At 33.5% G+C, this 23,822-nt stretch overlaps 1 protein-coding gene and 1 long non-coding RNA gene across 4 annotated transcripts in view; both read left to right on the plus strand.

Annotated features, from left to right (window-relative positions):
• The window catches only part of LOC118743958, a 4,914-nt gene extending 486 nt beyond the window's left edge, over window positions 1-4,428 (plus strand). The window contains exons 2-3 of the mRNA XM_036476721.1: window positions 3,720-3,852; window positions 3,939-4,428. Coding sequence (XP_036332614.1) covers window positions 3,720-3,852; window positions 3,939-4,348 — 543 coding nt within the window. The 3' untranslated portion in view covers window positions 4,349-4,428. The remainder of the gene's footprint in view (window positions 1-3,719; window positions 3,853-3,938) is intronic.
• A 6,862-nt stretch (window positions 4,429-11,290) lies between these two features.
• Window positions 11,291-23,822, plus strand: part of LOC118743344 — a 54,838-nt gene continuing 42,306 nt past the window's right edge. For 2 of the 3 annotated variants that reach the window (XR_004993454.1, XR_004993453.1), the window contains exons 1-2: window positions 11,291-11,959; window positions 16,781-16,834. This is a non-coding gene — a long non-coding RNA (uncharacterized LOC118743344). The remainder of the gene's footprint in view (window positions 11,960-16,780; window positions 16,835-23,822) is intronic. The other variant, XR_004993452.1, reaches the window with a different exon arrangement.

Here is a 23,822-nt window from a genome sequence, read left to right on the forward strand (position 1 = left end):
TTTATTAGTCCGAATTATTTTCCAGTGTTGATTGTGAACAATTAATAGGCTTGTAGCTGTAGTGCACGCTAATCCAAAAAAAGACGATTATAGGCGATGTAAAACTTAGGTTTTATTTGTACAAAAGGAATATTGCTACAAAAAAAAGGGCGGGCTATTTCCGCGCTAAAAAATGCTTGTGTTTTTCTTTCAACTAGAATTTACAGCCAACGTGAATAAGAAAAAAAACGTATTTGACATTTCCTTTTGATTAGCTATTTTCTAACAGGGTTGCCATATGTCTGTGGCAATGATGGTACATCCAACACCATTCGTTTTCTAATCTTAGATTTTTGCCTCACGCAACACCAACTTAAAATTTCTCGCACACACTTTAAAATATACATCATAGAAAGTTTAAAATATCTCCTAACTTTCATACACATTCTTCATAAATCTCACACACTGTGGTACGGTATATTTTTAGGCGCTTAGAAAACTACTTCATTTTCACTGATGCACGTAAACACCCATACACACACACGAACAACGCTCGCCCGCCAGATAATACCCGCCGCATGCAAGTTCTTGTTTGTCGTCGCTTTTTGTCCTTGCGTCCTATTTCTTTCCAGTCCAATGAACATTCGCAGGCCGTCTCGATCTCTCTCCATGGCACCGCGCTTGTTAGTCGAACACAGCTTTGGTTCGCTGACTTTGCGCTTCGCTAAAATGCAATAAAACAAATATTAAAAATGAAAAAAAAGTTGAGAAAAAAGTATAATGGAAGCAAAAAAAAATTCGTTGACAGCTCGACGACGTTGAAGGACTTCATCGCTGAAAAGGCCGCGTTGCTAAAATGCTGTGCCAGCAATAAACGCTACGCTCCCGCAGCATTGCATATTAATGCATTTTGAAAATCGCTGAATTTCAATGGCGCAGAACAACAGTGCAATCAAAAATTAAAAAAGCAAAAAAAAAATAAAAATTAAGAATGGGCAAAAATATGCAATAAAAAACTGTAAACATCTGTAGAAAAAAAAAACTGAGTCGAAAGTCATGGCAGCTCTTTGCTGAGTGTGTCACTTACACTGTTCTCATCCCTTTTTTATGCTTTACTTTTTTTTTACTTTAATGCTCTCAATCCTTTTCTTTCTCCCGTCCTTTGCCCTGCCACGCTCTCTCTCTCTCCTCAAAAGTTTGCTTTTCATCGCATCCTTCTTTGGTCTGCTTTACAATGATTTTTGGGTCTCTGTGCAAGCGAGTGTGTGTGCGTATAAAAAATTAATTATCGCATAATTTCATGGTTGATACGCATCTCGAGTGTTTCGCCTCATTTGTTGAGCTATTGTTTGGCTTTCAGGGATTTATTCCACCAGTGAGTTCGTTGAAAAGAGTGTGCACCCTTTTTACTTTTTAAGAAATTAATTTACAAGACATTTTAGTTATATTAAAGGTTGAAAACCAGCTTTGTACATACTTGCTTCGCACTTTTAAGTATACAAACATATTAAAGCATTCTCTTTCTATGTGTGTTAGTGAGGCCACGAAGAGTTTTAAATTTCAAAAATTAAATCTTTTATTATTAGTTGCTTAGACGATTCTCATAGAATTGGAGAAGGATATTTTTTTAAACTGAAGATGGAAAAAAATAATATGATTGCAAATTCATTCCAAGCTCCACAAGAAATCACTTTGCAGTCATCAGTAGTATTGCTATGTAGAACCTAATTCGAAACTTACCCCTTTTTGCGCCACTTTACACTGACGCTTGATTTCAAAATAGTTACAAGAATTTTTTTTGAGGAATTACTCACAAAGTGGCAACACTGCAATACAGCAATCTTCTATTGAAAAATTTCAACAAATTACTTTTCGTGATTGGGATAAAGGAAAACATTTGGGTATCCACACAATTGGTATACGGTTTGCACCAAATTTCGGCAAATGCCCAATCGTGTGAAATGGCCTTTAAGCTTGTATTTATATAGATTTTGCTAAAGAACGAACTATAAAAAACTAGCCAAAATTAAAATAATTTATTTTTATCGGTATTTTTCTTTTAATCAATGTATGTTGAAATGAGATAGAAAATAAAAAATATTTTGTCAGATATAGTTGTATAGATATTTTCACAGATGTGACGCAGTCATTAAAAATAAAATTTACAGTAAAAAATATCAACGATTAAACACAGGTTTAACTCGATTTTGCCTATTTTTTCAGGTCGTGCCATTTATGTGTCCAGTTCATTCCACCACTTTTTCAGATTTTCAGAATTCAGAATTTTTTTTTGTTAGATGCGAGGAATATTATTAAAAAAAATAACGATTTTAGAGCATAACAAAGTAGACCCAAACAATTATATCCATAGCCGTTCATATTATGAACGTGTTGTTAAAGTTGCCACCTTTTAACTTTAAAATTAAACTGTGAATATCCTTATTATATTTAGTCGGTGTTTAAAAGAGAGGAATGTCAAAATCTTGTCTACCTTGGTAAATATGCCTTGCTATTTCTAGAATAAGAATATGTTTGGTATAAAGAAACAAAGATAAGTTTTTCTTTAAAATATCTTAAATTTTTCCCTCCTTTAGCAAAATGTTTTACTTAACAAACAAATTTATTTAAATTATTTTCACAGCATTTAAGAAATTGACATTCGCATTTTAAATATGTACCTCCATAAATTATTAAATATGATATACGTACATACATACATACACATGTACGAATATTTATATTGCTTCCACAAATATGTATGTGTTGATCTTAACAATATTTGTCCTTGGCCAACACTAAAATAACAATTTAGAAAGCAACTTTATGAAAAATAAGAAAAATCGTAAGAATTTAGTAAATCTTACAGTTATTTGGAATAAATACCCTGCAGGACATTTGGACATTTTGCAAGATTTGGGCCGAATTTTTTTTGTCTTACGCTCCTATGCGTCAGTGAACATGTGTGAGCATTATGCACAAAGCCATTGTGCATATTTACATACATATGTATGTACATACAGACGTACATACATACATATGTGTATGCATATAAAATAAAAACAAATCGTACTGTGTGACAGCAGCAACAGCAGGAATTAAAGCATTTGGACAGCACATGTTGTTGACATTTGTATGTTGCACTCTTTTTATGTTGTGGTACACAAAAACCAAATAATAGATAACTAAACAAAAATTAATTAACCGGTCTATCCTGTGCTGGTAATAAAAATTTTGTAAACGGTAAATTAAGTTCCTGTCAATTTTGAAACCCTTTTCGCATTCTGAATAGTCTTGTAACACCGTGCGATAAAAACAAAAAAAATATTTCGAAACACATTAAGCATTTAATATATTCACGAGACTGTGGACTAAATACAGGTAGACCTCGGTTAACACGTGCTTCTTATAACACGGCCACGCTCTAACACGGTTTACGTTTTGTGATCATTTTTCGTTTAACACGCTAAATGGCCTCGTTCTAACACGGTTCCGGAATTTTTTTTTTTTTTTTAAGTCTAAAAATATTTGCACTTGTTGTGTGTGCATTAAAATATATTTATTAAAAAAAAAAACATTCATATTTTAACTGATATTTTTTAGTTCTAAGTCGAAATTTGAACGCCATCTACTGCTAAATGGTATAACATATTTTGCTGGAGTAGAAGCAGACCTCTTTTACCGACAAACATTATGAATTCATATAAAACTCGTAGGTCATAATATGAAATGTTTTGAGAGAGAGCGAGTCGTCATCTGTGGATTTAACAAGCGCTTGGAAGACATATTCAATCAAAGACTGTATCCAAATAATAGCGAAATCATTAAAGGAGCTGAAAAAGTCAATAAGGAATAAAATAGGAATAAAATATTGCCGTCTGTGGATGTGGAAGAAGAAACAGGGGTCGCATCTGAAGAAAACGGACTTACCGAAATCTTAATTCACTTAATCGACGGTGAAGGATTTAATGATATGGTGGCAGAAGATTTACAAGATCTACTGCAGGAAACCGAATTAGAAGATTCCGATTTAATTCAAATCATATCGGAAAGTCCTAATAAGCAAAATTCTGATAGCAGCGACACTGAAGACGATAGCGAAACTCATGAATTAACGGTTAAGGATCTTCAAAAGGGAATGAGTCTAGCCAAAAACTTGGAGTCGTTTTTTTTAACAGCCGATCCTTCTGCTGAAAGGCGATTAAAGTTTAAAAGAGAACTTGAAAATTGTATGTTACCATACAAACAAATTTATAAAAAACTGTCAAACAAACAGTCAAAACTAACAGATTTTTTAAAAAAACAGCCCCAAATGTATGCACCTCAAAAGCGCGCACGATTGACCATAAGCAGCGATGAAGAACAGATTTGAATAGCATGATTGTATTTTGATAAATTTTGAATTCCTTTAGTTACTTTATTTTTTTAAGTTTGTTAATTTTTTTAATTATACAAACAAGTAAACTTTTGAATGAAAATCAATTTTTGTTTATTTTTTTAGTTATAACTACAATTAAAATTAATAAAGAGTAAAAAAAAACGGCTTTTGATGTATTTTTTGATATCCTGGAACGGAACCCTACTTTTTGTACTGGTTTCTTGTTTCACTTAACACGGTTTCGTTTAACACGGTATTATACGGGAACGTAACCCCCGTGTTAAGCGAGGTCTACCTGTATAGTAAAACTGCGTTTTTAGTCTTTCTCTCTGACGTCAGGATTTTTTAGAGAACTTTGTGATTTCAAAGATATGATTAATTCCAAATGTGATGGCATGGGCACCAAAAGAAAGATACATTCTGTAGAATTAAAAACATTAAAATTTTTGGTTAACAAGGACGAATAGGTATTGAAAATGTCCTTTTTATTAGTTTTATTTTTTTTAGCGAGTATAGTTAGAAGGATGAAATTCGAGAATGTGGTCGAGTGTGTATTATTAGTTAACATATAATCTTTTCGAAAATAATTATTTTAAAATTTCAAGGATATTCAATAATAAAATGTGAAAGCGACATTTTCAATACCTAGTGGCCCTTATGCGTCAAAATATTTGATCGGCCTAAATTCTACAGAATTTTTTCTTAAATTTGAATGTCATATCTATGGTTTTCCTACATTGCTCTGAATTTTCTTAATAATTTTTTGGACAAAATTATATTTTTTCAAATTCCTTCAGAAAAAATCCTGACGTCAGAGAGAAAATATAAATTTTTTTGTGTGAACAATTTACTGTGGCATAGTGTAACCAGTAAATTTTGTAACCATATCATAAGTTAGTAACAAAGTATTGTCCCGGGAAATATGCAATGCCAAAATTTCCACAATTCTTCATAGCTAAATTGCTGAATATTTTAACTGCATTACCAACGTACTTGGAATCGAGGGGACAAGAACTGGCAACCTTATCTGGTAATAAAATTTTCCGCGTTCAAAATCTTCCCTAACGTGCAGAATAGACCTGTAAGTATAATTTTCAAATTTAGCCTAGAGAACAAAGCTGAAATAAATAAAGTTGCAAGGAAAATAAATTACCTTCTCACCCGAAAGAGAAAGGAGTACACGACTATTTCTCCATACTTTTTGTGTGCATGCCAACATACACACATATGTACCTACAAAACATTTCTTAATTCTTTTTTACCCCTCATTTTATTTATTGCAAGCCCGTCCAGGGGCGACTACAGTTATTAAAACCCTTTCTGGATGTTTTTCAGGCCAGAGAACGAGCATAATATTAAATTTAATGTTTTAATTTAAGAACATAGCGAAACCGTTCGTCAAGATCTTCATGTACGGTTGCCAGACGTACCTCATTTTGAAGTTTTGTCCCTCTTGCTACGGAATGTTGCGTAGGTCCCCCATTTTCGCTCGAAATCGTTCACTTTTCGCCATATACATACATCAATCAAACTTGCAAACTTAATACAAACTTTAGAAAAATTCTACAAATTTCCATCAACATTTTGAATTTTGAGTGCAAGTTTTAAACAGTAGTTTTTTTCATATAAGAAGTGCAATTTATAAAAACTGGCGTTGATTTTTTAAATTTTTTTGCAAACGGTTTTGCGCATTTTCTTCAAATTAATGTTTTTATGGAACAAAAGCATCAGCAAAAAAAACACCAAACATCTACGCGATGTTTAGCCGCCTAAAACCTAAATGTCCCAAATTTTGAGGAAGGTTGGTGCATTTTTCTAAGGTTTTTATTAAGTTTGAAAGTTTGAAAATATGAAAAATATTTTCACAAGAATTAACAAAAAAATGAACTCGAAAAACAGTGTAAATATTTAAGATAAAATCACCACGCACTCAGTTTTGGTCGCCAGTATAATTTTGTTTTGTTCAAATGATATTGGAGTTTTATTCATGAACAGTTTTATTGTTGCATAAGCGAATAAATCAATTTTTTGTTGAATACATTTAGTTTTACTTGTCCCCCGAAAAATACCCCTTTATCTTTCTCAGTTGTACACAAAGTCCTCGAATTTGTTCTTATCTGTACCTCTTTCAGCATTTTAGGTCTGGCAACCCTAACTTCATGCAATATTCAAGTTGTGTGATCTTTGATCGCTGTTCGTACAGTAGGTGTTTAAAGACAACGCAATCAAAGTTTTTAATTTGGAAAAGGGAATTATTTATTTGCATACATACGTACATTAATATGTACGCACTACGTATATTTACGATAGAAAGGGCGTATCAACTTTATCTTCCTCAGAGCCTACCTATGTATGTATGCACATAAGTATGTATGTTTGTAGGTATGTATGTGTAATTTTTTCTACATACAGTACAATCTGGGTTGAACGAACCCATTCCTTTAGCTTTAAAACGACATTGAGATGAAGTCTCCACGATGAGCAGAACCCGAGATTTAACGATTTGAAAAAGTAGGTACATGATTAGTCAGAATCGCGAAAAAATCCCAACTTTGGCAGATCGCGCAATCAAAATTTTTTTCTATCATTTCATGTATAGTTACGGTGACCATATTAACCAATGTAAAATAAAGGACATTTTTTTTTTAATTATTCGGGAATACGTACATACAACTTGTATGATAAAAGTACCTTACCCATATCGTAATTTAAATCAAATATTTACCAGTTAATTAACCGATTCCGAAAAATTAAGCCAAATCCTTTTCAAGGACTCCGCCATCCTTTGCTGCCAAAAGGCATTTACCATAATTCATACTGCATGCCGAACTCAGCACCCCGTGCTTCGAAATTGGGATTTAATGTTCATAATTCACGGCAGTCTTCATTTTTTAATAATTTTTTACTAAAAACCAAAAAAAAAATGTATTTTTGTGAACTTTTTTTTTATTTTACTTTATTTGATTTTATTACATTTCAAACATTTTCTTGTAATTTTATACAATACAATTGTTTTTAACTAGTCTTTGTTATGAAACATTTATTAACTGGAACAGGAGAATACATTTTCTTCTAAATTGCCACTTTTTCTGCATTTGGCGCTAAAAAAATTAATATAATCAAATAAAAATTCACAAATTAGGCTCAACTGGTCTCTCGCAAAGCTTTAATAAAAAAAAAAAATTATCAAATTAAGTGAAAAAATTAAGGCTCTAGTGAATTACGAACACTAAATGCCAGTTTAGAACCACTGTGCAGCAGGGGGTTTATTGTTCTCCTCCAGTGGAACTGCAAACTCAGCGTGCAACACGATCCTGGGCACAACTTTCCCTATGCTTTATAGATTGTGCAAAGATTAGCGATTAAATAGAAACCCTTAAGTTAAATTAGTTAAATTAAAATAGCCTTTAAAAGAAATTCGCAGCAAAAAGATTTGAACTTGTATGCGGTTCTTTCAGCACTCCGTAAAGAAACAAAAAATTTGAGATAGGGCCTTTCTATATTAAGGTAACGATATGTACATGCATATGAATGTGTAGGCATCGTATATAATAATAGTTTATACATATCTAATACATAACTAAATTTGTACAAAAATGTTTAGATATGCACATACATATACATATGTATGTATACAATGTATGTATGTATTTACATATTTACATACTTTTGAATATGTATGTATGCAAACAGCAACAACACTAGTGCGAATGCAAAAAATTAAATATCAAATTGAAACACAGGAAGGAAAGCCATAATAAAATGCATAAATGAAATGAAAACCCAGCGGCCAAAGAAAGAGAAAAGAATACATTCGTGAAGGGCAGCCGCAAAGAAAATAAAGACAACCAAAACAAAAAGCAGTAGTAAGGCGCTGACAGACATGAAGCAACAAGCGAATCATGCAAGCGATAATGCCATAACGGATAACTGCGAAACGCTGGCAGCGAATAACGGCGACGCAACGACGCAAGCGATAACGACGACGCCAACCGTGAACGAGCTGTGTGGCTGCCGTTGCGCTCTTTTAATTTAAATGCGCATAACACACGCACACTAAAGCAACCACCGTGCCACATGGCGATACCTACCGCACCACACACGAGATAAGCCCAATTGTACGAATCACACAGACGTCATACAACATATGTATGTATGTATGTATGTACATACAAATGTACAAGTGTGGCCATGTTCTATTCTACGAACGGAAAAAAAGAAGCGCAGAGCTGAATGGGAATCGGAAATGCGAATAAGACGAGCGAATGGTCAGAGGAGGGCGCTGACCCAGTAAGAACAAAATCTCCCTTTAAGAAAATATCTTCCAACTTATGTTTGTAATCACGGAACTTAGGTCGAGAATTTGTTCCAAGTGAGAAACAAAGAAAAGAAAACCAAACTTACACAACTGGAGAGGTTATTAAATTTCCTATGTGTACCTATTTGAGCTCTCCAGAAACTGGTGTTGCTACCAAACCAAATAGCCCAAACACAGATACATAAAACACAAGTGGGTCTTAAAAACGCCGAAGCAAAGACGATGACTAAGGCGAAGACAAAGATATATATGAATGTGAAAACACATACGAACGAAGGTAGATTAGAAGACTTATGCAACAGCTAAGACGAACACGAATACGAGGATAGATAGGATCACGGATAAGAATGCGCGTAGAAAGACGAATGCGAAGAATATATGTACAAAAATCAATATGAAACAAATACGAAAGTGAAGACGTATTAGGAGATGAAGACGAAGAGAAATAAGAATGTGTATATGAACAAAGAAACGAATACGAACACGAACACCTATGCGAACAAGAATACGAAAAAGAATAGAAATACGTTGAGGAATACAAAGACGAACATGTACACCAACCTAAGGCGAAAAAGAAATGAATTCGACTACGACGACGAAGATAAATTCGAAAATGAACAAGAAGACAAATACGAAGACGTATATTAAGAGTACGAATAGGAAGATGACTACGAAGACGAATACGGCGTTGAGTTTAAATACGACGACAAAAATAAATACGAAAAAGAATATGGAGGCTATAGGCAAACACGTGCGAGTCGAGGATCAATACGAAGCAGCTACGCCACTAAACGAATACGAAGAAGAACGTGAAGGCTAATACGAGGACGAACACGTATGTATGTATATGAAAACAGCGCCTAGAAGGAGGACGAAAATATCTTAGGAAACCTTAAAAAACCTAGAAAAGTGGCCACATTTTTGCAATTACTGTCACTCCTTATTTACATTAAGAGTATGTACGCCCATACACTATTCGGGCTCAGGGATACAAATTTGGGATATTTTGCTGATCCGGTTTTTTTTCAAAACAAAAAGAGACGTAGTATAAGTCGCCTGTCACACCATCAATACGAATCGCGATATTTGGATCGCGATCCTAGATCGTGCCGTGTAGCATTGATGAATCGCGATCAATATCACAAGATTTCTAAATATTTTGAAATCCATCAATATGGATCACGATTTAAATATCGCGATCCGTATTGATGGTGTGACAGTCGCCTAACCGATCGCCATTGTCCAATAGAAAGCGAAAGAGCTACACAGCTACAAAATTAATGCATACAATTATCACATAGTAAAATAAAGATTTCTGAATGGAACGGAATTTTTCGCTTAAAGAGTACTCCTTAGTGAACTCATCCAGTGTCTGTATTTTAAGATCTTATAAAGGAATCACATTAAATATACAATGTTGGCTATATGATTCCTACTCGGTGCGTTTCGAGCGCTCTTCGCAAAGTCAGCGATAACGACAATCACCCAGCCGATGATGACAGCGACGTTGCGCTCCTCCATGGTGCGACAGCAGCGTATCTGGCGAGCACAATTTTTCTTTGCATATTTGTTTTTGGCTCATGGCCAGGGTTGCCACTTTGGTAAATTGTTACCAAAATTGGTAGAAAAAATTTGGGTTGGTAAAAAGGTAAATTTCTTCTCATTTTGGTAGATTTTTGATGAACTTTCCGTTCCCGATTTATTTTTCGTAGTTATCTCTAAATATATTATAAATTTCTTTGCATACTTTTTATATAATTACATACTTATAAATGTATATCGATATAAAGCGAACAATTCGCGCTCCATTCAAAACTAATTTTACTGGAATCCCGGAGAGCTTTTGATTGCCTAAATATTTTAAATGATTATTTAAATATAAAGAAAAAATTAACAGGTATGTAATTACGCACTATGATTGATCGCAAAAATAAATATTAAATCAAAGCCAGTTTTTATCAATGGTAAAAATAAAAAAAAAATCAACGGGAATTTTAAGCACCACATTGTTGGCTATAATCAAATAGTATTTGCTTTGAAACTTCATACCTTAAATTGTTCTACAAATTCCGAGTAAAAAATTTGAAATTTAGACGAAATTTTTTGGAATTTTTTTATATGTTGTATATTGTTTGAATCCCCAATTTTTATGAATTCAGTTAAAGCAGTAAAAAAATTTTACTCGAAAAATATTGCGAATATTAGAAAAAATCACTTTTTTGAGTCACTGTATTTGTCTATAATAACTCGAGTTGAAGTTTTTCAAATAATGAGGTTTCATTGTTGCCTTTAGTTCCATCACTTCCGATTTTGGTTGAAAGAAACTGAGAATATGCCAATAATATGACTCAAATACCGTATAACTAGTTAAATAAAAAGTTCTTAAAAACAATTTTAATTCTTATTGAAATAACTAAAAAAATATATAAAAAAACTATAGTTTTAATTAAAATAATTAAAAAAACAACAAAACTATAGTTTTTAATAAAATAATTATAAAAAAGTTATTGGTAGATATTTCTCAGATTTGGTAGATTTTTTTCAAGTGGATGGTAAACATTTTTTTTCGTCAGTGGCAACCCTGCTCATGGCTTTCCTTTGTGAATGACAAAATAAAAGATTTTTTGTACGTTTGGTTTTCGAGTGCTAACAACGAATTGTATGGACAGTCGTTCGCGTGCAGCGGTGGCGAAAGGAAGAAAAAGTGCGATTATGGGGGCTGCCAGTGAAACACAGAAACTTTGCTTGTGCGAACTCGTGAATGTTTTCCTTTGAAAATGTGTGTTGCTGTCGTCCAGAGGGGCGGTGGAGGGTGCACATATTCGAAAAGTGTGCGCGCGTGTTTAAATTCGTACAAGGTGAAAGCAAAGAGAATCATCAGTTATACTATAAAAACAATAAACAATTATGCGGACAATATCGCAAGCTGAAATAAACAAAAATTGTGAGAGGTGTTTGATACTCGGTATTACGTATGCATGTGAAAGATTCCAAGATAAATAAATTTCATACAAATCCAGTTTAATATTTTGTTATTCTGTGAAATTTGTTACAAAACGGAAGCAACAAAAATTAACACTGGAAAGCGTGCACGAAAGGATAACACCGTGGCAAAATTCGCGCATTTGGCGCCTGACACGCAAACGACAGCAAAGTTCAACTTCCTAGAAATACTATGCACCATTGTCCACGACGACGGCGGCGACGGCGTTGGCGATGATGTTGACGTTCGACGACTTTGCTGGCTTCGTCATCGCTGGCTCGACGAGTGCGTCATGCAAGTAACGGTAATTGAAAAGCCATCATTTCATAGTGGTACCTTTCGTATGTTTGCATGTGTGTGTGTGTGTGTGTGTATTTGCGAGTTTGACGAGATAACGGGCTAGGCTAGCATGCAGATACATGCATACATTCATGTATATACATACATATGTAAACGCGTAACTACTGTTCTGGCGTTTCATTCAAATTGTGTTGTTGCGGCGGCTGCAACTCGGGTATCTGCGAGATACTTTTAATTGTCTTCAATGGAATTTAATTGAAAGGCGAGCGTGTTTTGTATACCGCCACATTCCAAACTCAAGCGAACTGTTGCTTTCAATTGCAACAACAACTTTTGCTTTGTTGTTGGCAACTTTTTCAGCTATCTGTTACGGCTGGAAAACAAACAACCCTGCAGGAAATGTATTTAACTATAAGTTAATTTGGAGTTGATTAGGAAGGAACTAAAGGTCACTGTTATCTGCATAATTTTTTTTTGGGGGTAAAGCTATCTATGTTTGTATGGCGGTGATCGCGAAATAGTCAAGGTGCATAAGGTGTCAACTAATTTGTAGCTAATTATTGTTGGACATAAATTATAATTTTTTTTTTTAATTTTTTATTTATTTATTTTCTTTAAGTTTACATATTTATTTACATACTCTGCTATAGGTGGCTTATATTCGAATGACATCAGACATAAGTAACTTCAACATAATAATAGCTGCATTTTTTTGTAAGCGAGCGAAAAAAGAACGCTCAACTCGGGTAAAATTTCCTTTTAGCTATTTAAGCAACCCTGTTGGCAAGAAACATATGATTAGTTTAACGGGATTTACACACAAAAACCAATTTAAATGATTGATTATGCGAGGTATTTGGTTAATATATATACTTATTTAAATTATAAGTCACGTATATAAGGAAACACAAATTTCCCTCTCCACTTTCCCATTAACAATTCACAATAGAGCTGTTTTTCCGCTTAACAACACTACCCTTCAGGTCGCGTATTTTTAAACCGACCTGGTTGAACTCGGATAATTAGCCGAGTTTGTGTTGTTGCTTTGCATGTATTTCGTCATTTAAGCGAGTGTTCGTTTGTAGCTCGGTTGCAAAATAATTCACGTAATATAAAATTTCGATCCTCATTTTATTTGTACTGAATTCGAAAAACTATCAGGGAAGCGCAGAAAAAAAGTGAATTTAAAGTAATATTTGTAAATATGAGGTTATTTAAATAGAAACATGTCTAAAGAAAACAAACTGCCGATTACGTCTACATTACTTTTAAACTAGTTTCAAGTTAACTTTTTGTAGGTAATTAAAAGTTATGTATTTTATCGATATCATGCAAAAAAGCTAACTGCAAGTGATTAATTTTTTATCAATGTATATTTTTTTCTGCTGGGTTAACATTCTCAATAGATGCGCGCATGCATGTGTGTGTATGTAAAATTATATATACATTTGTGTGTATGTTCTATGCAAGTTTGCCGTTGGGTACGTGATGCCCTTTTTCGCTTTGCCGTTACGTTGTTGTCGATGACAACTTCAAATGAAATTCAAATTGATTCCAAAATCGTTCAACGAATTAATTCATTTGCGTTGGCTTATGAATGTGTTGAGAATGGTTTTATTGCTGATTCGCATACATACATATGTATGTATGTATGTATGTATGTATATGCGTTTGTCCGATCTTTAGCAGGCTTTGTGTGGTGCCACGAGCTTAGTTGCCCCCTTTTTCTACCCATTTTTGACTGTTTTTTTTTTAATTTTTTAAATTGAAATTAATTAAAAATGCTGAATTTTTAGCGGCTTCAGTAATTGTTTTTGTTGCACTATCAATGTTATTCGATTGTTTTAGTAGCACTTCGTTTAGCATTTTGTAATAAATTTTGATTAGCTGAATGGAAGTGTGAACGACTTGTCTATAAATTGCTTAATTTTTACCATTTTCATTTGGATTTCATGTACATTAGTGTGGTTCTTAAACAAACGACTGATCAAAACAGATCGTTGGAATTTACTCAAATCACCAAAATAGTCTTTAATGGCCTGGAAGATAAAATTTATAAAATAAGATTAATTGAAAGTGTAGAAGCAAGTATGTAAGTATTCTTTTAGTCAATAAACTGTGTCAGGGAAAACCTTGTGGCCAGTTTTCTTATGTTTTAAAATTTACACTTACCTATGAAGTTAAATCAGAATTCTATCAACTGTTCGTTTAACTTGCAAGTTTTGCAAAGTTTCTGTTCGCCTACTTTTCTGGATATTTTTCTCTTGCGAGAGAACAGATGACATTTCGCCGGAATTTTTTTGCCGCAGATTTTAAAAAATGTTCCTAAAAAGTTCCATTTGTTTCAGTTTGTTTCAGAACAATTGCAGCATTTTTTTAATTTTTTCCAACCACTAGAATGCTGGTTTACAAATATGTACATGTGTATCTCCATAATTACATGAAAAATCTTGAAAAAATATCGAAAATCTCATGTATAGGGAAGAGTTAGTATGGACTTCCTGAGATCAAAACGCATTTAAAATATTTTTTTGATCATTTTATTGAGGTAATGGTATTTGTGTGTATTTCGGGATATGATTTTATTCATGACTTATGACGTTTTCTTTTCTCAAAAAAAATTTCACCTTATATGGCAACATTATCAGAGTGCAAAACTTTAAGGAAAGAGCACGCAATATGCATGTGAAGATGCTGAGAAATGAACACGTTAACTTTACAGCCTGGCGCAGGGCAGAACATATACAACATTATTTCGAGAAATGAAAACGCTATTAACTCTGTTCTCTATTTATTCCCAATCGTTAGAAAGACAACATTCATTTAATACCGAGAATCGATAGTACTAAAGGCGAAAATATCACATATAAATTTTGGTCCCGATAATCTGAACATTGCCCCTGTGCTACACGAGTTAACCGACTCCAAACGGGGGGCCAGTTCTCTCAGCAAACGCAAAATCTTGATAAAAATCATTTACCTATTGATCGATTTTTTTTTTTTAATATATTTTTTAGATTGGTGGGACAAAAAGTGCAATGCTCTTCTAGGCTTTTCAACGAATTCATTCTATTTTAAATACCAACTCAAAAAAAAACGTATTGTAACTTTTCGCCTCTCAAATTATGTTTGTTTGTGGTTTCCCTACTTTTTTAGCGATAACTAAAGAATTTTATATAAAAACAAACATTATTCCTCTCACACATACATACATACTTATTAATGTTCATTTGGATTGTCGCATAACCACTACGCCTTTTGAAATTCGTAAATGCTGCTTTACTCAGTTGCTTGCCTTATCTACGTATTTCATATTTGTGTATTTTACGCCACATTTGCTGATAAGGCTTCGAAAAAGAAGCAGTAAAATTTAACCTTTGAGAATGAAAATGAATGCGTGTTCATTTAGTTGTCACTATCGACTAATGTGTTGCCATGCGGGTGGAAAAAAATAAGCAATAATAATGTCGCATTACAGATAAATAACTAGCTGGTTGGGCATGTTAAAATATACAGCAATTATTAACTTTTTGAATTGGCCATTGCTTACTTTAATGTACTTTTTATATAAAAATTAAAGCAACGAAAAAAATTGCGAGGTTTTTGACTTCATACATACATGTGTATATATTTACTTAAAAACATATATAGCCTTATCAAGAGTTGCACTTTCGCCCCTAATCGTTCACTTTACGTTGCCGTGTATTCGCGCGAATGAAAAAAATTCGGGCGAATTTGTTTTCGGGTGAAACTTTGTTCGATTGCTATCCATAGCCAATGCAATAGCATATCTAAAGGAATAAAATCACAGTTAAATGTTAAAGAATCTAAAAACCTAAAGAAAATATGTTCATATATGGCGTTTTTGAACCGACTTCTGAATTAGGGCGTTCTACATTAAAATTCTGACATAGGGCGTTCTTGAAAAACTTTCTGAGATAGGCCGTTTTCGAACCGGCTGCCGAGATACTTATGTCGATCTCACACTCAGTCGTCGATATGTACATAGATACTAAGATATCTTTAATGTTATCTTATTATGTACAAATAGCCTTACGTAAGCACGCATGAGTCATGTATGTATGTATATTAGGGTGGTCCAAAAAGGCACGTGAAAAAGTAAAGTCGGAATTTTTATGCTCTAACCCCCTAGGATTGTGCTATACCGAAAATACTGAGCCCCTATTTTTTATTTTGAAATCAAAAAATATTTAGAGGTCGCTCAAAGTTTTCCATGTTCTTTATATGGGGAAAAAAACTAATTTTCGTAGAAATGGTATAGAATTCTTGAAAATCAATATTTTTCGATCGGAAGACTCTGGTTCTCTTCAGAAGACTTACAATCATTGAAAATTCGTTTAAAATTTGCAAAAACCTTTAAACTTAACAACATGGCGGCCAAAAAATAATAATTTTTTTTCTCGAAAAAGCCAATTTTTTTTTCTTCAAAATTTTACAGCAAAATTTTACCAATATGAGGAAGAATTAATATAAGTTTGAAGTGGGCTAAACCATTTTTGCAGTCAGGAGAATTTTTTTTTTTGTGATTTGATAAAATCAAATGATGTAGGGGAAAATTAAAATTTTCACAAAATTTGAATTTTTCATTTTCACTTCACCATTTCTGTGATTGTTTAAATATTAAAAATATCGCATGGAAACTGAAAGATTTGGTACTCGTACTTTACTTAAATTATAGCCGAGTTAAGTTGTTATGTCTAATGCCTACAGATGTGCATGTTCGAACGTTTATACAAGCAAATCTGTTATTTACATATTCGAAAACTCTAAATAAATACATTTTTTCTCTTGCCTTATATTTCAGTTCACTTCAGTTTCTGACCTTTCGGCACAAATACCATAGCTTCGCTATAAAAAGGTAAGTTGCTGTTTCACTTAATCCTTAATTTACATAATGTATGCACATTAGGGTGGTCCTTAAAAATATCAGCATCTAAATTTTTATTTGGCACCCCTTTTTGTTCTACTTATAACATAAACACATACACAAAAATTTCAGATTTTTTGGGGGTCGCTACCACGGTTTGAAAAAAATTAAAATATTTTTAAATCTCAAAAATGTGACCAAATTTTGACTTGAATTCTGATAAATTTAACATTCTTTTACTTATTAATTTTCGCCGATGTCTTTATTTTCTACTTCGAATAAAATAAAGAGGCGCTCCATGATATTTAAGCACCACCCTAATGCACATACATATGTATATGTATATGTATGAGTGTAAATGAATGTTTAGTTGACTAAGTATTCCTCGGTATTTTTCCCATTTTAATTAGCTGAATTTTATGGGCAAACAGTTTTGCCAGCGACAGTTGTTTAACATCGCTCGTTGGTGTTTTAATATGGACATTAGGGCGGGTCATATGTAGGAGTATTATTTTTCTTCTAAACCTATTTTCGCGATTTGGAAAGCTCCACATTGATTTAGACCCGTAGTTTCTTCGGACAATTTGCTTAGAATTACACGTAGAGTCTTTCTGTGCTATATGCTCATAGGCGAAAAAACCTTCCATAATAATTGACCCGCCCTAATGTACATATTTATTTTAAAAAGGACTAGATATCATATTTATTTTATATTCTTACTGACGAGGTAATGAATAACTAACAGCAAAAAAAAAACATTTTACTTACGAGTAGGTACAAGTGGTTGGTTATAAAACTGCTTGTCAATTCAAAAATGGAAATGGTTGATTAATAAAATTAGACTAATATTTGTTTTTTTGGCTTGCTCCATTCGGAATGTACTTCTCTTAAAATGTTACGTTTCTTAATACTTTTGTACTATATGGTTTTTAACTGCACTTATGATAAATATTTTCGAAAGATAAAAATTCAGACCCATTCGAAAAAATACCCTTTTAGGTCGTCTGAAAAGTAAATCAATGCGTACGAGTTTTTTTTTCTACAGTGTACCATTCACATCTTTAGTATAGGAACTAAGAAGACCATTCCGTAACACTTTTAATTACCTCAGAAACCATTCCATTCTGCCAGCATGTGTTCCAATGTTGTGTTAATACTTTTATAATTTCTTGCTTACGAGTCTCACACAACTCCCACAGTTCGTTGCATGCAAAATCGCCTACTTACACGCTCATTCGTGGATCTCATTTAGCTCCCATGGGTGCAGCGCGCAGAGCCTCATCGCTCGATGGTGCGATGTCAATTCGCCAGGGTGTGAGAAATATGATGTGTATGGTGTTACGAATGCCACTAACTACATACCCGTACTATTCTACATTGCCACAGTTGCTTTCCATATGCCAGTCGGTTGGTTTCTTGTATGGATTTTGAATTTTGTGTCGACTTTGCAAAGACTTTGTTTGCTTGTTGACTGCATTCATTTTCATTTTCATACTTAAAAAAAAAAGAACAAAAAAACATTAAATACCCAGAGTGCCAGGCGACGAAGCACACGCGAATTGGCGTACATATGTATGTATGTCTGTATGTTGGAGCAAGTTTTCTTTACATACATATGTATCTAAATACCTACGTGTGGCGCTCAGTGCTATCTGAGCTGTGTTCTTTTCAGGAATTTGTGTCTAATGAAACTGCGAATCCATATGGTAAAATTTTGAAAGGGATTTTTGCTTGATTTGCGAAACCATGTGTTCTTGTTTGTTATGAAGTATGTAAATGCATAGACATACTTTAATTACAAACAGCGTACACTGAGAAAATATCTTGTAATTACATACGCTGCCGGCAAAAAGTATTGGCACAGCAAATTTTTCACAATATTTGCAACAATTTTTTTTCTAATATTCTTCAGCCAATTTTTTATAAAAATATGGTTCATTCTACAACAAAAAACATAAAAATATAATTACTAAACTTTGTGCAAAACTCACGAAAATTCAGCAAATTTTCAACTCTTTAATCAGATTTTTTAGAATTTTTTGAGTATGCGGATTTGTAGCACAATCAATTTTATTATAATAAAGTACATAATAAATAGAGTACAAGTAGCTAGGAATTATCGTTGATTTTCGACAATTTTTTTCTCACAAAAAAATGGTTTTGAAAATAGTTTATATGGAAAAAATGCAAAACACCTTCAACAAAAAAAAAAGAAATAAAAAATCAATGCGATTTTTGACTAACTCCGAACTGGCATTTTTTTACGAGAATTTTAAGGGCCGCGAAACTGCAAAAAAAATCTAAAAAATCTGATTAAAAAGTTTAAAATTTGCATGAAAATTTGCTGAATTTTCGCGAGTTTTGCACAAAGTTTAGGAATTATATTTTTATGTGTTTTGTTGTAGAATGAACCACATTTTTACAAAAAAATAGCGGATAAATATTAGAAAAAAAAATTGTTGCATATATTGTGAAAAATTTGTTGTGCCAATACTTTTTCCCAGCAGTGTATATGTACCAATATTCATGGTAACAAATGCAGATTAACAACATGGAAGATTTTCTGTCAATGAGAGATTACACCTTCTCATATCCAACAATTTTTGAAGTTCAACAGTAAATTTTATACACAAAAAATCAATATACATACTCGTGGTCAAATATCATAAAACTACACTTTTCTTTTGTCTCTCCGAGGTCTGGATTTTTTTCAAGTCTCAGAAAATTTGTGCCGTTAGTTTTAATATTATGAATGTCGGCATAACAGAGAAAAATTGTATTTTTTTTTTTACTTCTGATTTTTATATTTTACGAACTCCAAGACCTGTTGGACTGGTTTTTCCAACTCAACTTAACTTAGTTTAGCCAATTTTTTGGACTTAGTTAAGAATGAGCTGATTAAAAAGTAGGCTAACTTTCGACTTAAGTCCAAAAAATGGTTAAACTAAGTACAGTTGAGTTGGAGAAACCAGCCCTTACAACGCCTCGTTCGTAAAATAAAAAAATCAGAAGCAAAAAAAAAATACTAATTTTTCCTGTGTTATTCTTATAGGAAATCGAAAAGTGCGACGCGAAAATGCTAATATTAATATTAAGACTTATTATCTTAGACTTATTTTGGCGTCTAAACGAAACTTTTGAGCATGGTTCCGAGAAAAAAAAAATGTGTTTTTTTCTGAATCACCCTAGTGTTTAGTTTGCCTAAAGCCAAGGTTAACGATAATCCTTTGACTCCATCGATAACTTTGGGGACATAAACCCCAATTTTCCTCAGCAATTAATTCATCTTCATTTTCCAATCGTGAGACTAAGTTGAAGCTTTCTTGCTTTCTTACGAGATCTATTTACTCTTTGTATTGCAACTATTAATGCATTTCTTTCAGTGTAAATATCCTTGCGCAAAAAAGTCACTGAAGAAATCTCAAAAAGTTACAAAGGCAGCAGTAAACAATTTTAGTTGCATGTGTCAACAAACGAACACCAAGATGTAAGTGTGTGCATATAAATATAAATATGAGGGTGGTCCGAAGTTGTTTTTTTCCAGCCAGAATATCGACAGTAAGGGGCCGTGTATTTTTATACCTTTCTTGAACATGAAATGGTATTATAAGCTTGGTCCGATGTTTGTAAGTACCAGAAGAAGAAGAGCTAGACCCATGCAAATGTATACTTATATGATCAGAATGTCTAGCTGAGCCGATTTAGTCATCTCCGCCTGTCTGTCTGTTGGAAGGCAATCTGGTCCGGTAGTTTTCAGGAGATCCGACTGAAATCTGCTAAGAAAATATATTTTCGACCGACTTCAAAAAAAGGAAGAGATTTTCAATTCGTCGGAGCATTTTTTTTTTGCAAAGCAATTTCGCAATATATTCACTCATTACCAAAAGAAAACTTGCAGTGAAAATGACGTATCTGCGTCAAACTGAAAGATCTGCATCTTCTGATTGTTCTGTTTTCTTTTCGGAAGTCGTGGATTTAATTAGGAGGGTCGGGAGAGAATTTTCGTCCCGTGCCGCTCGCTTATCTTTTTAAAACCTTCACGATAACGCCCATCCCGGCCATTTTGAAATCAGTACCGTGGGTCCCGCGGATCCCAATATTCCGCGTCCATTTCTAGGTTGTACATAAAATAAAAGCGTTCGAATTTGCTATATTTTGTTAATGATTAATTTTTCATTAAAATTATACGTTTAGAAGATATGTATGTACAAAGATTATTTTTTTACAAAAAGGGAAAATTTTAGATTTACGAGCATAATGTAAGAAATATATAGGAAAAAACTTTCGAAACTTTTTCTATTCAAAAATAAAAATTTTTTGATCGAGAAAGAATTTTTCTACTAAACATATTTATTTTCAACGATGTTATAGCAGCTATACAAAAAAATATATTTTTCCATGTACATATCTACATACCTACATATGTACATACTATATATATTGGAAAACTTCAAAGCCCAGGCGGCACAGTTAATTATTCTCCTTTCTTTGATATTCTTCAGAAAATTTCAAAAAGTTTATTTTCTCGTGTTTCTTTTTTAGGAGCACCCTAATACACATACCTACATATGTAAACATGCGCATGTGTACAAACCATTCACATAATACGAATACCATTAACAAAACAGCAACAATTATAAGTATGTTTGCTGGCAGCAATAAAGCGCCCAGCAACAGTGACAACAAAAGCTTGTAGCATGCAGCATAACAAAACAACAAAGCAAAAAAAACAGCAACAACAGCAATTTCATTGCGTACAACACACATAATAGTTAATTTATTCCAATTAAGGGATTTTCCTGTTGCATATGCGCCACAGCCACTGTCATCCTGCCACTTTGTGTGTTTTTGTCTGCCTGTGTGTGTGTGTGTGTGTTTGAGTGCGCACATGTGTACATATCTGTGCCTTTTCGTATCGTATACCGCAGCCTGTCTGCGCTCCATACCCGTGAGTGTCTTCCATTTAGGTTTATGTGGCTTCATGAGGCACTAGGCTGACTTAGATACATATGTAAACATAAACAAATAAACATACATACATACCTACACGCTATATAAATGGCGATGTCATCGCGCTTGCAAACGCTACGGCTTGCTAGCTGCTTACTAGGCGGCATTTGTTGTTGACTAGCACTATTACGATTGCTTTTTGCTTGCTACATAGTGTGCCGCCTGAGCTTGAGCTTACTTGCAACACCGTCAACGACAAATTTTCGGTGTTTTACAAATAACACAAAACTGCCACAGTCACATGCATGCACACAAACAAAGAATAATAAAGTAAAATATATACAGCCCATATTCAGTTTGCGCTACAATTTGTGTGTCTGTCTGTCTGTCTGCTCGTGTACAGGTTTTCCTAAAATTTTATGCGCGCTTTTAATCCTTTTAGGGATTTCGTTAGCTCTACTTACCAACACTTTCTCCAAATGATGCATTGCTGGCGGTTTTCGGTTTAATTTCGGTAAAATTTACTGAGTTGACAACAATTTTGGCGGTATAGAGCGGTTCACGGTATTTAAGGATGTGCGATTTTGATGGGAAAAATTGCGTTATTAATTAACTTTGCCCAAAGTCTGGTAATTTATGGTGTGTGAATATCGTTTTGCGGAATGTTTTTCCTCGATACTTTTGAAACGATATATTTGGATGTTAGGTGCATATGGGTCATTCCATACAATATTTACACCTCAATATATTTTTTTTTTTGTGAAATATATTTTTTTACATTCCATAGAAGACATCAATTTTTTTTATTTCGTCATGATATTTGAAAATCTAGAAAAAAATCCAGAAATTTTGAACTCACGGAGAAGTATTTTTTTTATATTGTTTGCAGTTAATAAACTATTTGTAGGAGAAAATCAGTTAAGAAATCAAAATGTGCGATTGTGAGATAGGTAAAAAAAAAAAAATTTCATTAAAAAATTTCATTTTATATTTTTTATATTTTTGTTAACTATGCCATGTAAATAGTTGTCAAACTTTATGAAGTACGGTCCCGATTGGAGTCTGTTAAGGCATTTCGCAAGGGGGTAAAGGCCAGATGTCTCTATGGAGACTCAAAAAATTAAACAATTTTATTTCATTTAGTACCGAAAATCGATAGTACTAAAGTCGAAAATATCACATATAAATTTTGGCCGCGATTGTAGTTGGTTAAGACATTTTCATAGGGTAATCTGCACTTTGCCCCCTGTGCGACACGCCTTAACCGTCACGAATCGGGACCATAATTTACAAACATATGTAGATATATCTGATATCTTCGACTAACTATAGTAGCATCGACGTAGGGGTGGAGGCTTAGGAAACCTGATGTAAAAATTTGCTTTCTACACTTAAGCACCACCCTAATAAGCATGCATGTTAAGTTTTATGTACATGTATTGGAATGGCCAGCCTTTGCTAAAAATCTACTTTTTTAAAACATTTTAAATCGATCGAAATAAGCCTTTAATCTGGTGCTTGACAAGACAAGCAGCAAAATCGTTCATGTAAAATTAGGCTTACATCTAGCATAATTTTTATACCCGAGCGCACTTGTGCACAAGGGTATATTAATTTTGTTCACATAACGGTTGTTTGTAACAGCCAAAACGAATCGAGATAGATATAGACAAATGTATACATAAATGATCAGGATGAAAAAAGAAATCGATTAAGCCATGTCTGTCTGTCCGTCCGTCTGTCCGTCTGTCCGTCTGTCCGTCTGTCCGTGTACACGATAACTCGAGCAAAAATTGAGATATCTCAACGAAATTTGGTATGTAGGTTTCCCTTAATCCAAGGTAGGTTGGTATTGAAAATGGGCGAAATCGGACTTTAACCACGCCCACTTCCCATATAACGGTAATTTCCAGAAATACGAAAACTGCGATATTTTAGTAACTACTGAAGATAATTCACTCAAAATTGATATTTACAATAATTTTTAGACGAAAAATAAGAATATTATAAATTTTTGGAAAATGGGCGT

The sequence above is a fragment of the Rhagoletis pomonella genome, unplaced genomic scaffold (assembly GCF_013731165.1).
Source record: "Rhagoletis pomonella isolate Grant_MI unplaced genomic scaffold, Rhpom_1.0 Rhpom_scaffold_00007, whole genome shotgun sequence".
Classification (NCBI taxonomy): Eukaryota; Metazoa; Arthropoda; class Insecta; order Diptera; family Tephritidae; genus Rhagoletis; species Rhagoletis pomonella.